At 49.8% G+C, this 16,245-nt stretch overlaps 1 protein-coding gene across 1 annotated transcript in view; it reads right to left on the bottom strand.

The window, feature by feature from the left end:
• The window catches only part of Lama3 (laminin subunit alpha 3), a 250,328-nt gene that overhangs the window by 93,797 nt on the left and 140,286 nt on the right, over positions 1-16,245 (bottom strand). The window contains exons 30-34 of the mRNA XM_052741546.1: positions 15,487-15,602; positions 14,223-14,434; positions 13,138-13,342; positions 1,335-1,479; positions 561-701 (exon numbers count right to left, since the gene is read on the bottom strand). Of these exons, the coding sequence (XP_052597506.1) occupies positions 561-701; positions 1,335-1,479; positions 13,138-13,342; positions 14,223-14,434; positions 15,487-15,602 (819 nt within the window). The remainder of the gene's footprint in view (positions 1-560; positions 702-1,334; positions 1,480-13,137; positions 13,343-14,222; positions 14,435-15,486; positions 15,603-16,245) is intronic.

The raw sequence follows: 16,245 nt of genomic DNA, 5'->3' as shown, positions 1-16,245 counted from the left end.
TTGGAGGGCTCAAGGAAGTGGCATGTCATAACTTCGTGGTGACAGAAGTTAGTGTGCTTGTGGACCTTCTGACCCTGTACAGATGTCTGTCTGGATACTTTATCATATCCTTCAATACAACAAAATCTATTCATCGAATGAGTATTTTCTGGGCATTCTTATGTCCCAAATTCCGTCCTAGGCCCTGGTATATGTTAGGAGCTCACATTCTACTGATGAAGGGAAGACAGTAATTTCTTAAGTTAAAGGCATAATATGTTACAAAGTGCTAAATGCTGTAGGGAAGTCAAGGGCCACAATACAGACAATGACCAGGATTATGTTTCACAGGGAGTGGGGACAGAAAGCATTCTGAGCATGTGACACTGGATCAAAAACCTGAGTAATCTGGGACACAATCATGATGGCATCTCTGGAGACAGTGCTGAGGCCGAGGAGCTGTAAGGGCAATGCTGTCGACATGAATCATCAGTACACAAGACACACGGCAGCTCGTGCCCGTTCCCTCGTATCTCAGTCAGGAATACCGACCGAGAACCCAAACACTAACCCTCACACACCTTAGCTCTTTGCTTATGTGAACTTTGACAGTCAGTATTCACTCCAGAACAGAAGCACGTGGTGCAGCCCTTTGGATTGGCAGGGTGTAAGTAGAAGGATCCTCGGCGGCACACGTGGCATTCTGGGCCTTCCACGTTTTCCTGTTGAAACAAAGCGTGAAGGAGGGGTCCTGTAAGACACTCTCAGCGTTGAGAGGCACAGACAGCACCGTGTGGAGGGACAGCAGGAGGGGCAACTGGTCCAACTTCCACCACCTGGAACATCTGCTCAGATGTGATCCCACCACAGCCTCGCGGGACCTGCGGCAGGGAAGACAACCTGGATCCTCATCCAAGAACAACTTACAAAAAAGATACGAACCTCTTTAGAAAACAGTTCATGTTCCCTTTTCTGGATTTATTCTTTTTTATTTGGTTTTTTTTTTATTTTGGTTTTTTTCTATACAGGGTTTCTCTAGGTATCTTTGGCTGTTCTGGAATTCACTCTGTAGATCAGGTTGGCCTCGAACTCACAAGAGATCTGCCTGCCTCTGCCTCTCTAGTCCTAGGATTAAAGGCGTGCGCCACCACTGCCCAGTAAAAGGACTTATTCTTAGCAACAGATTATCATAGGGAGGGGGAGGGGGCTGTAGCCTTTCTAAAAGATGAGAAAAGTCTTTCCTTCAATTATGCCTATAAAGGGAGGCGATAAGCACAAAATGCTACACACATTACAGAAATCATCATAGGTCAGCTCCCTTGAAGAACTCCCAGGTGTCACAGGACCTGCCTTACCTTGCACATGCAAGCCCCAGTCCCTGGGTCACACACTTGGGGCTCAGTCCCATCTCTGTTACAACTGCAAGGAACACACTCAGGGAACTGGTGGAAGCCGGGAGCACATCTGTCGCACCGCTGCCCTGTGATTCTTGGCTTACACCTGCCCAGGAATAAAGGAAACAAACCCCATCACTGCTCTATTCACGGTCCTGAAAGGCCTCCCTGCCTTATGAGAGAGCAGCCGCAGCAGGAGAGCAGTTACAGACACAGTGCTGAGTGTGGCTGCTGATACCACAGAGAGGGACATGCCATGGTCTAGAAAAGACTACCCAGAGAAAGGGACACGCTACAATCTAAAAGGACTACCCAGAGAAAGGGACACACCATGGTCTAGAAAAGACTACCCACAGAAAGGGACATGCCATGGTCTAGAAAAGACTACCCACAGAAAGGGACACGCCATGGTCTAGAAAAGACTACCCACAGAAGCAGGTGAAGACGCCACCACAGATGGCCTGGGACCCCTGGATCAGGATCCCTGTGAGGGCTGGAGGTGGAAAGATGTATAACACCACTCCCCAAAAGCCCACGAGTACAAATGGGAACAGTACACATGGGATCCAGCCCAGAATAGTTCCCAGTTTCCCTGGGGGAGGTCACACCTGGGCTGACCTTAAATGACGTAGTGCCTGTGTTTTGAACAGAGGGCACACAGCAGGGACACCACCTAGGGTGTTCAGAAAGTACATCTGGTGTCACTGGAGCTGAATCCCAAGTGGAGAATGTCCAACCTCAGGTCTGTCAAGTTAGGTAAGAGTTCAACTGTGCCGCGGAAGGGCTGGCGCCCGTCCTGCTCACCACAGCGCAGGGGTTAAGAACTGTGCCGCGGAAGGGCTGGCCCCGGTCCTGCTCACCACAGCGCAGGGGTTAAGAACTGTGCACCAAAGGCAGCTGGCTGAGGTTCTAACTCAGGCCTCAGGTATGAAACGTATTATCTTACAAACTGAACGTTTGCCGCTCTGCGACAGTGCATGCAAACTCCAGCACTGCATCTCCTTCGAGGCTACTCCTAAGCTGCACACCGCATGATGAAGAGGTGCCTGAGGAGGACAGGATGTGGCTGGACTGTGCACAGCGTGGAGTTGAGGAAAAGAGTCCCGACAGAAGGCTGCCAGGTCGGAGCTAGCTTCAGGAAGGGGGATTTAGGGTGGGGAGGAGGATGGTTTCTAAAGGTATTTTGAGTGGGGATTTCTGGGACTTACATCTTCCACAAGACAGGGAAGAAGAGAAGATGAAGGAGAGTCCCAGGTTTCCAGATCAGTGAGAGGATGGACTCCAGACCCCGTGAAGTCAAGGAAAAAAGGAATCAGTGAGTAGGAGCGTGTGGGCAGGAAGTGGCCAAAGGAAGCAGATGGCGAGAGGAGCCACCTGGGGCAAGTCCAGGAGAGATGGACGGTGAGTGCCTGAGCCCATGGACACTGATTTGTCATTCAGCAGCTGATGCATGGGATGAACAAGGAAAGGTGGGTCAGAGGGGCAAGAACCCCGAGGGGTTCACCATGTGGGGGCACGGGGAGGGAGGGGGCTGTGTGCTCAGTCCCTGGTCCCATACCTAAGTGGGATCAGCTGCTTTTTAATCCAATACCTGCTTGTGACCACAGAAAGAATTTTTGTTAACAGTGAGAACCTGGAGGCAGCAGCTTTAGGTGCCAATCCTGTGTTACAGCTCACTGTGCAGGGGGCCCTGGGAAACATCATCCTTTTTACAACCAGGTTTTCCACACCTGTGAAAATGGACTGTTTCATTAAATAAGAGACTACATGTGAGACCCTCAGGACAGTGCCTTGCACGCACTGACGTGTCTTTGTGATGATTCCTGCTCAACCCTGGCCTAGAGGAGCACAGAGCCCGTATGCACCCAGCATACATGCAGAGATGACGTCTGCATCTCTAGTAAGGCCTGCCAACAAACCCATGTCAGGTCAGCTCTTCAGTCCCGGCCAGCTCACATCCTCATTGTCCGATAGTGCTAACACTGTCCTTAAAACTATACCTTGGTCAATCTGGATGTGAAGTGTGAGCGCATCCAGAAGCACACAGGCAGAATTCATAAATGTTCTGCTAGGAGCCATCACTCCAGTGCCAGACATCAGAAATTTTAAAGGGGACAGGGATATGCCAGGGAAGCTAGATAAGCTCTGGACCATCTTACTCTCACACACACATGCACACACACACACACACAACCTAAACACACATACACCCTATATACACACACCCTATACACACACATACACACAACCTACACACATACCTTATACACACTACCTACACACACACTATACACACACACCCTATACACACTACCTACACACACATAACCTACACACACACACATAACCTACACACACATCCTACACACACAAACAACCTACACACACACACACACACAACTGGCTTCCAATATCAGAAGGTTTCTGGAGCCTGGGTTAGTAACACCCAATCTATTCTTATGAAATTCAAACTAAATTCAATCAGATAGCCAAGGGAAAAATATCTAAAGCTTGTTTTCAGAATCTGATCTGTTTCTGAAGAGGCATCAAGTGTGGAATATAAAACCATGGAGGTCCAGAGATGCACAGAATAGGAAACTCCATGTAGCAGGTACCTTTGCATAACTGTGTCCAAGACACTGACAGACATGACTTATGGGAGCAAATTCCTGTTCCACTCATGGTTTCCGTGGGGTTCACCCTGGCCTGGCAGAGAAGCATGGTGCATGGAGGATGCTGTGGGGTAGCCTCCTGTGCACTGTAAAAGCTGTCACTCAATTTGGTTAATAAAACACTGGTTGGCCAGTAGCCAGGCAGGAAGTATAGGCAGGGTGACCAAACTAAGAATGCTGGGAAGAGGAAGGGTGGAGTCAGGAGTCGCCAGTCAGACGCAGAGGAAGCACGATGAGAATGCACACTGAGAAAAGGTACCAAGCCACGTGGCTAAACATAGATAAGAATTATGGGTTAATTTAGTGTAAGAGCTAGTCAGTAGTAAGCCTGAGCTATCAGCCGAGCATTTATAAGTAATATTAAGCCTTCAAGTCAATCATTTGGGAAGCAGCTGCTGGGTATTTGGGAATTGCTGGCGGACAGAAGATTCTGTTTACAGATATGGGGGTGCTGTTCACATTGTGGCAGGCAGGAAGCAAAGAGCAAGACATAGACTGGACTGAGTACACCCTTCATAGTCCCTCCCCATACCCCAGTTCCTAGGGGTTCCACTAGCTGAGCAAGAGCTCAAAACATGGACCTGTGGGGTCATTTCAGATTCCAACCCATATCATTCAAACATGGAAGCTCAGAACAAGAATCCTCAGGCCAGCGGGAGGGCTTTGGAGAGGACCTGCCTTGGACGTGGTGGGTCGTTCCTCTCTGGGTATGGTAGTGAAGAAAAGGACACTGTGGGACAGTGCTGCTGTCATGAAATAATACCTTGTCCCAAGGTCCAGGATGTTTCTTTCGGCAAACACGCAGGGCTCTGGCCCAAGGCTGCAATAACTTAACAACTGAATGCCGGTGCCAAACTGTACAGTGAATGCCTTTGGTCTCAGGTCAGAGTAGTTGAGTATTTCTGAACAAGGAAGCAGTGAGCTTGGCCAAGCGTCATGCAGCAGAACCTGCACCTGTGTGGGTACTTGCAGCATCTAGAAAGCACACCCAAGTGCGTTGGATTGATGGATTGAATCCCATCCTCCTGATGGTCATCACGGCTTCTTTTCCCATTGCTATGATACACACGGTCACAAAAGCAGCTGAAGGGACAAAGGGTTTACTCTGGCTTACAGTGACAAGGGAACCATTCCATCGTGGAAGACACGGTTTCAGGCACAGAGGAGGCAGGAACAGAAGGCTGGCTGGTCAGACTGCATCCTCACTCTGGAAGCCTCGAGAAAGTGGGGTTGGACTATCAAGCTCAAGGCCTACCTCCATCAACCCACTTCTTCCCAAACAAGTGCGCAAACACGTGAGCCTGCAGTGGACACCTCACATTCAAACAACAGTCTCAGACACTGCAGGGACACTCACGTTCCACTTCCAACAAGGTCCTAGGCCAGGACCTGGAAGGAGAGGGCATGCTGTTGGAAACACAGCTGTTAGAGGCTCAGTTTGCTGGAAAAGGAAGGCGTGGGTGTCTGTTACAGCTAGGGAGGGGCTGGCTGGGACAAGACAGAAGGGAAGTGAAGGGAAGCTAAAGCGCTCTCTCTCTCTCTCTCTCTCTCTCTCTCTCTCTCTCTCTCTCTCTCTCTCTCTCTCTCTCTCTGTTGATTTCAGGACCCTTGTGAGCTGATGACATGGAGAGCATGATGGGAGACCATGTCTGTCACACTGCCCTGGCTCTGAGCTCACAAGGCACAAGGCAGCCGAGATCACAAGAATGGAGAAGAAAACACCAAATTGGGAGCCGTGGCCTTGGAACTGTTCCCAGCCCAGATGGGGGTGACAAGTCAGGGCTAAGCAGAACCTGAAGAATATGGGCTTTATACTCCAGAGTAACACAGTGTTCGGATCACGAGCTTCTGAATCCTGTGAACATCAAGTAACCAAAGGAGGCTGGGTGGTGTCATGACAACCAGGAAGCAAAAAGAAACATCCGCTCCGAGATCTGGCTGAGGATCTTCTAAAGCACCCCCCAGTCAGCCTGACCTCGCACATTTCTCCAAGGAGATTCTTTGCTACCCAAGTGTGGCCTCCGCTGCAGAGGCAAGAGGACTGCCTCTGCACTGGTGCTGCACCATGCTGCACCGGCTGCTGCACTGGCTGGGGCCACCTGGAGAAACGACGGGGCAGCTCTAGGGATGTGGGTCTAGAAGTCATCTCTGAGAACTGGCTCGGGGCCCAACATTATGTAACAATATCTGCCCATGTGCATGTGTGGGTGCCTGCAAGCATCTCATAGGAAACCTGGTCCAGATGCTCTGGAGAGAACACTGTCTCTTTGTTATTAAATACTGCAATGCCCTTCATGTGATGGTCACATCAAACTCCAGTTCCAGCCTACAGCCCAGAGTCCACCATGTCATCCATTCCCTCATTTGAGAATCGTTGACGGCTTCCCCGTTTCACATCTCTGTGTCAGGGGACTTGTGGGGGACTTGGGGAGGGGGTGGGGGGGGACTTGGTGTGGGGGTGGGGGTGGGGGACTTGATGTGGGGGTGAGGCTGAACGAGCCAGTCTTGACATCAGCAGCCTCACTGAAGACATGGAGACGTAAGAAATTAAGTAATAGTGTGAGAGATAGGATGACTAAACATTAAGGTGGCTTATGTTAAAAACATGATGGGATTATCTCTGTGACTTGTGGTCTCGTTCTTTCTGTGAGTTTTCAGTTTTTGACACAAAATCCTTGAAGGACATGCATAATGTAAAGGCAGCAGAAGAGGGACGGAGGCCTTCGTGGCTGGAGAAGTGAATGTGTACAAAGCTTACAGAAAGGTGGAAGCTCAGAGAGAAGGAAGGGTAGTTGAGCAGGTGTAAGACAGACCGCTACAGCCTTGATCCTTGAGGCAACGGGAAACTGAGGGAGGTCTGGATGAAGGAGTGGATGATGGAAGTGACTCTGTGTAGAGTCTCATGTCACCAAAGGATCCCCCCACAACACGGCTGGCACTCACCAGGCCAAGCTGCCGTGATGAATTAGTATAGGTTTCCTCATTAGAACATAAACAGGATTGAAACACTGTACCCAAAACGAAGCATAGATAAAGTCTGAGCACTGAAACCAAGCATGTATCCACACAGCAAACAATGCAGTCACTGTGAAAACCAGTCTGAGCGTTCACCAAAAACCACGGTTAGGTTTATGTACAGAGGAAATGACAGTGGTGTGTCACAGAGACAGCTCCGTGCTCACCTTCAGTGAAGTGCTATTTACAACTGCCGAACAGCCAGAGTCAAGCCACATGCCCATCAGTGGATGAACGGAAGGGAAAATGTGGCTGATATGCAGAGTGGAATACTGCCCAGTTATGGGACCGTTTGCACAATAAAATGGACAGGAGGGGCTTGTGCTGGGTGAGTTAAGCCATACATACAATCAAACACGGCAGGATCTTCCTCATATATGGAATCTAAGATTGTAGCACTCACAGAAGTTGAATGCAGAATAGTGATTACTGGAGACTGAGGAGGGCAGAGAGAAGGCAGGGCTGAGAAAAGCACAGTCAACAGGTAAAGTGTTAGAGGAATATAAGAAGAAAAAATGGTGCTTTACTCAAAGCAACCAGAAGAGAAAAAAATCTGAACATACTTACCATGCTTAATATGATGTCTAGGCTAATGACCGGGACTTGGTCATTATACAATGTTATGAGATGAAGCATCACGGTGTATGAATAAATGTACACATATCATTTAATATAATCATATAAATATCATTTTAGGTATGAGCAAACATTTAAAATAAAGATTCTAAAAGGCAACAGAATCAGAAACATGCACTTATTAGTACTTACTGTCTCAAGTTTTATGGACCAACAGTATTATGTATCAGTGAGAAGTCAGGAGAAAACAGATGTTAAAATCCCAGTATAGCCGGGCGGTGGTGGCGCACGCCTTTAATCCCAGCACTCGGGAGGCAGAGCCAGGTGGATCTCTGTGAGTTCGAGGCCAGCCTGGACTACCAAGTGAGTTCCAGGAAAGGCGCAAAGCTACACAGAGAAACCCTGTCTCGAAAAACCAAAAAAAAAAAAAAAAAAATCCCAGTATAGTTGTGAATTAGCATATTCCTATTAAATTAGGGATCCAGAGTCTCCCTAGAGAAATGTGTAAGGTCAGCCTGACTCTAGACTAGTTTAAGAGGTGTTCAGCCAGACTTCAGAAAGGAAGTTTCCCTTTTCTTCTCTGTTGTCATGGTACCAACCAAACTCCTCTGGATAGCTGTTTGTTTACTTGAATGAGTGAATAAATAAATCTGGCGGAGAACCAATCAAGAGAGCGCCACTACTGGTCCAACATGACTCCAACATGGTACAGGGACTTAGAGAGGGTGGGAGCCAGAGGGAAGGACAGACCCGACAGGAGAGTCTGTCCCTTGCCGGAAGCTGACATGTGATTAGATATAGGGAAACTGAGTTTTAAAGTCTGAAATCTTGGCATCTTAAAAATAAGAAAGAGGCCGGGCGGTGGTGGCGCACGCCTTTAATCCCAGCACTCGGGAGGCAGAGCCAGGCGGATCGCTGTCAGTTCGAGGCCAGCCTGGGCTACCAAGTGAGTTCCAGGAAAGGCGCAAAGCTACACAGAGAAACCCTGTCTCGAAAAACCAAAAAAAAAAAAAATAAGAAAGAGGCCATCATCATTAAGCAGATTATTTGAAGTCTAAGAGGTGAGATGCTTGAAAAGCTTGGAAGGCAAGACATGGGGGTCAGACAGACTGTAAAACTGGGAGTCAGAGATCAGCTAAGAGGGTGCTTTCACTAACAGACCATTAAAATAGCATTTTGCTGCCCACCCCCACATGGCGTGGGCAGGGCAGAAGATACCCAAGAGGCCCCGCCCACCCCCACATGGCGTGGGCAGGGCAGAAGATACCCAAGAGGCCCCGCCCACCTCCACATGGCGTGGGCAGGGCAGAAGACACCCAAGAGGCCCCGCCCACCTCCACATGGCATGGGCAGGGCAGAAGACACCCAAGAGGCCCCGCCCACCTCCACATGGCATGGGCAGGGCAGAAGACACCCAAGAGGCCCCGCCCACCTCCACATGGCATGGGCAGGGCAGGCACCATGATGATGAGCCAGTATGTGGTCGAGATGAGAGAGAGAAGCAGGACAGTTTGTGTACTATGAAGAGAGGCGGAGCTAGAGGCGCTAGGGTGAGGAACATGATGTGAGCAGTCTGCACTACCACCGGAGGCCATGGTGATGGCCTGGCCCATGCTGGGTCCATGGCCCTGCAGCATCAGGGGTCTGGGTCAATGTCTGTGGTGGCCCATGTTACCACCAAAGGTCATGGGAACATCCCTGGTCTGGACTGTTGCCTGGGGCCATGTTAATGTCTGAGGGCTGTACAGAGCTGGCCCCGCCCCTCACCTGGGCAGTGTGAGAACTGGCCCCGAAGTGGTGAGAGCAGGTGAGCTGGTTCCACTCCTCACCTGGGCAGCACAGTAAAACTAGCCTTGGCGGTCAGGGTGTAGGAGAGCGGGAGGGCTGACCAACTCAGCTACCATCCAGGCCCAGATCCAGGGCTTTGAGTTGGCCCACTCCTACATCTACCCCATTGAAGACTGCTAGAGCATGTAAAGAGACCGGTCCTGCAGAACCAAAGCTGCAGGGTCTCCATGACACAGGGCAACAACAGGAAATCTGACTCCAGACCCGGTGAGGATCCAGTATTGATGGTGTAGCAGAAGCCGGAGGCCTCGAACCAGACCAATGACTCATTGCAATGAACATTTGCAAGTAAAGCTCTTTGGGCAAAAGGTAGACTGTGTGACACACCATGACACACCACAGCTACCATAGCGAGACTGTTTGTTTTCTTTTGGAAATTCACAAAGAATCAATAAAAAGTTTAAAAAACATTATTTCATGGGGGTTGTAGAGACAGCTGGGTGGTTATGAGCATTTACTGTTCAGTCATAATTATTGTAGTTCTGTTCCTAACACCCACGTCAGGTGGCTCACAAATACCTGTAACTCCAGCTCCAAGGGATCCAATACCCTCTCTCACCTCTGAGGGCACCTGCACACACGTGTGTACATATACTCATACCAACACAGACATGTGCATATACACACAAACAAATCAAATCTTTAAAATTATTTTCATTATATATATGAGAAGACAGGAGCCGCAGGACTTCAGGAGACACGGTCCTAAGTAGAGCCAGTCGGAGAATCCGGGAGAAGATGAGAGGACAGCCAGTGAGGAGCAGGAGGGGAGTGCGCGTCTGAGAGACGCTCGGGATGGAGGTGTCCAAGTGCAGAAGAGATGGGTCTGGGTAAACAAAGCGCAGAAAGAGAGAGGCAGACCACCATGGCCCCGGCCAACACCAACGACTGACATCACTGGGTGCTGAGTGTGGCCAGGCACTGTCCTAAGGGTGTTTGCATACGGTATACAGCCGTCTCAAGTCTCTGGGAGACAGAGCAGCCCTATCTCACAGGGCAATGAAGGGCAAAGGAGAGCAGGCATTTGCTGCAGGTCACCCAGACGGTGAGGGGCTGAGGCAGGACACAACCTGCTGCAAACTCAGGCCACACTGCTCTTCACTGAGGACCAGGGATGAGGAAACAGCCTGAGAAAGGTCCTTCTGGGGACGAGAGACAGAGGTCACAGGACATGAAGGACAACAGAAGTGTGTGAGACCCCGCACACTGATGGCCACATTGCCTGGCGCCCCCGTTCCTCTTCTTTGATTAGTCCTCAAAGGAGTTGCCTTCCCAGTTGCTAAGCCTGGCTGGAATGACTTGACCTGGCAGAAAGGGCAAACTTCCCAGGCTGTCAGCAGCAAATACAACATAAAATGCTAATATTTAAGTGTTATGGTTTGTGGTAAGCATTGTACAGCTCCCAGTGAGCCTTGCGTTGCCGAAAACAACATGTTTTTCCCTTTGGCAGCAAACACTAGGTATCACCAAGCCATTTTCTTACTCACGCTTTAGGTGTCACTAAACACGGTCCTTGCTACCATCCAGAAATTTTCCTGTGCATAGGGAAGCGGTTTGCACACAAAAATCTTTTCTGAGAGTGGGGAGACAGTTCAGTGTGCAAAGTCCCTGCCATGTAAGCAAGAAATTCTGAGTTCAGATCCCCAGCACCCACAGAAGCCAAGTGGGGCAGTGTGTGTCTGTAAACCCAGTGCTGGGGATGGGGTGGAGACAGACGGACCCCAGGACACACTGGCTGGCCAGCCTCACCAAATAGCTAAGCTTCAGTTTCCGTGAGAGATGGGATCTCCAAAACTCATGTTCACAGTGACCACAGAAGGCACCTGGGGTTGAGTTCTGGCCACACAGATGCACACACACACACACACACACACACACACACACACACACACACACACACTCTCACCAGATGTATAAACACCATACATACAAATACACACAAACATTTCATGAAGAAAATTTTTGTAAATAATTATTTTAAGCAATTAAATGCTTTTTTCTGTATAAATATTGGATTTTGTGCAATTTACAGCATATAGCAAACTGCTAAAGTTGTTTTGTTGCCACGTTTTAATGCTATCTGCTAAGGACTCCTTCAGGACAAGGCCATTTGATCACATACTGATATGTGTTCCCATCAGGTTATGCAGTCTCTTTGACAATTTGTCAAAGTGAGCAGTTTCATATTTTAATTAAGCATGACACCCGTCAATTAAGGTCCCTTTTCCAGGCAGAATTATATGACAGGCCTTGCTCCCAAGTTAAGTAACTTCTAGTCAGTTAAATTATAACTGTTGGGAGTGGGTTGTTAAAATTCCTCAGGTTATTTTCCTCAAATACAGTGCTACGGCACACCCATCTATCATCTCCTGCTGTGGGAACTGGTTTTAAGCTCTTCAAATCCCTCTTTCCCCATGTGTCTGCAGTACTGAGAAGTAACGGTCAGGTTTTAGACTGAGCTCTCCGGCTTTTCTCCCGGTCTGAATATCAATTCTCCAGCCACCCAGTTCCTCTGCTTCCTATGATTCAGCCTGGGCTTCACTGAGAGGACCCATGCCTGATCGCTGACTGACTAGTTGACTCAGGCAGGATTCACGGTTGTGGTTTCAAAGTCCTAGGATGGTCTGTGACTCGTTTTTCTCTCAGTCTCCCTACCCGAAGAAGCTGGCAGGCACCAGACAATGGTTGAAGGCGTGGTATAAGGGTTGGCTCTTCCCTGGAAAATGAACCACTGCTGTAATGGAGAGCTGAACTGTGTCCACCAAAGGTGCGAGCATGCATTCTGGTTCTAACCTCCAGTTCCAACAATGGGCTGATACCTGAAAATACTCAACGCAATTAAGATGGAGCCATCCTAGAATTTGCTGGCTATTAAGCTGGCCTGGCTGGCGTCCTTCTTATAAACATACATAGAGTGAAATCCCTAGCACTGAATAAAAAAGAAAAAGCAGACTGAGCTCTGGAGCCCGTCAACCCCTGCTTCCTGGCTACACACGCATGGAATTAGCCACTTCCGGAGCCTCCCGCCATGCCTCCCCCACATAATGGACTGTACCCCCGAACTGTGAAGCCCTTTCTCTTCTAACTTACTTTTGTCGGGGTGTTTTAACACAGCATTAGGAACAAATAACTAATACAGCCACCATGTCTCAGCTCTTGTGCGCTGGGCCACAGTGGTTCCTGAAGACGGCCAACCCAGCCTGGTGCTCTGTGACCAATAAACCCTGCTTTGGAGGCCTGTGATGGTTACCTGTGTCAGCTTGACACCGTCTAGAATCACATGGGAAGGGAGCCACAAGGGACTGTCTAGACTAGGTTGAGACCCTTTCCAGATGACTCTACGTTATGCCGAGTTGACAATCAAAACCATCAAGACAGTGGGATCATGACACACACACGTAGCACAATCCTACTGTGACAACATGTTGGGCTAAGTGGGCAGGGCTGCTTCTGGCTTTGGGGGAACGGGTAGCCCCTCCCTGGGGCTCTGCGTGGCTCCCCTAATCTGGACGGACCAACCAATTCACCCACCAAAATCCTGATGCCCTCACAGTGAGGAGGCAGGAAGTGAAGAGGGACGATGACCAGCATGTGCACAGATGTACCTGGCTGTCCCATGACACGATCTGACACACCAGTGTACCACAGCTCACCTGCACTGCCCGCTGTCCCTGTCACACTCTGAGGTGGCCGCCTCCATGGTACCCTTCCTGGAGCAGTTGCAGACTTCGCAGCCAGCCAGGGGGTGGAAGTTGAAGGAATTCACCTCACAGACCTCACACTGAGGCCTGACTGTGCGGGGTGGGCAGAGACACTTCCCTGTCACCTCTTCACAAAGGCGTCTGCCACATTTGCAAGCTGCCAAGGGAAACAGAGACTGTATAAGAGTTGGACTATACAAACCGCTGGGATTTCCAGGCGTTTCCAAGGAGTCTGGGGACGTGTTTCCTTTTCCTTCTGTATGGGTGTTACTGTCCACGGTGATCTGAGCCAGTCACCAAGGGCTCCAGGGGAGAACAGTGTGGGGCCCCCAAGTGAGGAACGGCCAGACCAACCGGCTCTAGGTCCCTTACTCACGAACCTATCAGGCTGCTGGCCTCCCACTCTAACACGGCCTCCTGTTCAACAGAAAGCTCTAGAAGACATCTAACCGTGAATGTTGGAGACACTCTGAAGCAGCTTCGCAAAGCACCCAGGTCCAGGGTCAGCGCATCATGCAGCAGTGACATTGCTTTGTTTATTCAGACACAGAGTGGTCCCCTGTGGTGCTCTGTCTGCACACCTGTGGTCTCACGCCACTTACAGCATGGGCTGAGCCAGAGCATCAGGCCACAGGTGATTCTTAAGTAAAAATACGGGGTTTCTAAGTTAGTGGATAATACACCCATGAGACCTTGAATGTTCTGTCTAAACTGAGTTTTCACTGGGCCACACAACCTGAAAGGACTTTTGAGAGAGAGAGGACTGGGCTGTCCATGTGATGAGTATATACTCACATTTCTATTTATAGCCCAGAGCCTTGCCACTCAGAGTAGAGTTTGTAGACGTGTGCTGTGAGATAGCCTGGGTATTTATTAGGAATGCAGTTTTAGGCCCAGACTAGGTCTCTTGAATCAGGACTTCATCACAAGCCCCAAGGTGTGTGTCCAAAACAACGACACCTGAGGAGTCCTGCCGTGCACGGGGTTCATCCTCTGGGGACTAGAGAAGGCGTCAGAAGCCTGGCAGCGTCACTTACGCTTGCAGTGTGGGAATCCATAGTGACCTGCTGCACAGCGGGTGCACTGCCTTCCGATGATGTTGGGCCGGCAAGGGCACTGCCCGCCCTCAGGACTGCAGTGATGGCTGGTAGCCCCAGCTGGGTGGCACTCACAAGGCAGGGCACCGTTATGGTAAAAGGCTACCAGGGACCTCGCAGAATTCTTACAGAATCCAGAGGCTGCCTGAGGACTGAGAAAACAAAAATAACTCCTGGTGATAACCTGGGATATGTGTTTATCCTCAACTTCCCTTTCCCACTAGTTATACCCAGCAGCATCTGGCGGGGGGGCGGGGGAGAACAGGGGCACAGGATGCCGAGCACTGGAGTCTGGGAAGAAGTGGAAAATGACCCCACTGTGGATTCAGCCAGTGACAGCCACTCTGTCCCCAACATCTGCTCCAGGAGAAGGCATCACAGGAATGGCCAGTGGGAACATGGTGAGGCAGCTGCAGGATGAACTGTGTGGTGTGTGAGTTAGAGCTTGTGGAAAGATAATGAAGGCTAGATGATGTGCTAAGAACCGTCAGCTACATCTCAGCCTTACAACCATCCAGCCCGTTGGGTCATTTCACAGATAAGGTACCTTAGCTGTAGGGTGACGCTCCTGAGGATGAGAGGTATGGAGTGGATGAGATGTCATTTAAATCCACAGTGGTTTGGCTCTGGGGCCATACCTTTTACTATCACTATACAAGAAGAGACCATCTTCAGGGTCTCTGGAGCTCCTGGCTCCTTCTGGAAGCTTCTAAGGGGCACTGAGTTCCACAGCGGGGCATGTATTGGGGCTGGCGTGCTCTTAGCACTCAGGAATGAGAGAAGACAGGGTACAGAGGGCACAGCTCTGGACAGTCCCCATCATAACGGTGAGTGGGGCTCTGGGCTATGACCCTGTCAGTGGAAGACACCCTGTGTGGTATCTTTTAGGATATACAGTAGTAAATGGGGATTAGCCAGGAGCAAGGGATTCTTCTAATTGGTCCCTAATCATGAGTTGAGGGTAGACCTCTGCTGAGTTCAAGGCTGAGTGTGGTCACCTTGCCCAGATGGTACATGGCGAGGTCTCTCATAAAGTGGTGGGCACAGAGGAATGACAACACCTTCCCGAGACTCCAGCCTCACTACTCTCTTGGGTGGTGAGAAGAAGCAGCCAACTCCAGGCCAATCTCTCTCCAGACCTCACTTTGGCTGGGAATGAGCATGCCCCGTGCACACCAGAGCCCTCCCACAAAACGACACTTACTCAATATAAAAACTGTCTCCTCCACAATTGCTGATAAACTCAAAGGACTTGTCCACTGATGTTTTGTGAAGTATTTGGTAGTCATAATTCTCTGCGGGTACCACTAGAACCCGGACCTAAAAGAAAGGCATCAACCCATGACTAAGGCCAGTGAAGGAGGAAGAGAATGACCCCACATCCTTTCCTGTTTATCCAAGTGCCAGTAAGGTGGGATTTCAAAGGAACCACAGCAGGAAATTCGAGGTAGGGGTAAAGGCTCAATGCAGTTGCTAGGAAACAGTGGGTATAAGCGGGGCTCTGGAAGCACCTGCTCCAAGGAACAAGGAATAGCAGCATTGAGTGGTGGTTGGTTCAAGGTACCCTGTAGACTTGCATCCCTAGCAGAGCCTGTTATGGTTGCTGGGGCAACATGTGACGAATGCCTGGGACTCCCTGATTTTCCAGTGGTCATTGCTTTATAGTTTTAAAAGTAAGCAAACTGAAGTTGCAGAACTAACAGGGAACCCAAATAGGCCTTCCTCTGAAGTTTATTTAGTACTTGTGGTTTAAATGAGAATGTCCTGTGCAGCTCTATTTAAACACTCCCTAGCTGGCAGCACTGTCTGGGGAAGTTCAGGAGGTGTGGCCTTGTGGAGGATGGATGGGGAGGCTCAGGAGGTGTGGCCTTGTAGAGGATGGATGGGGAGGTCCAGGAGGTGTGGCCTTGTGGAGGATGAATGGGGAGGTTCAGGAGGTGTGGCCTTGTGGAGGATGGATGGG

This window comes from Peromyscus californicus, unplaced genomic scaffold (genome assembly GCF_007827085.1).
Source record: "Peromyscus californicus insignis strain IS unplaced genomic scaffold, ASM782708v3 Scaffold_17__1_contigs__length_78620276, whole genome shotgun sequence".
NCBI lineage: Eukaryota > Metazoa > Chordata > Mammalia > Rodentia > Cricetidae > Peromyscus > Peromyscus californicus.
Note: the sequence above shows the minus strand (reverse complement) of the source record. Positions and strands in the feature narration are given on the sequence as shown.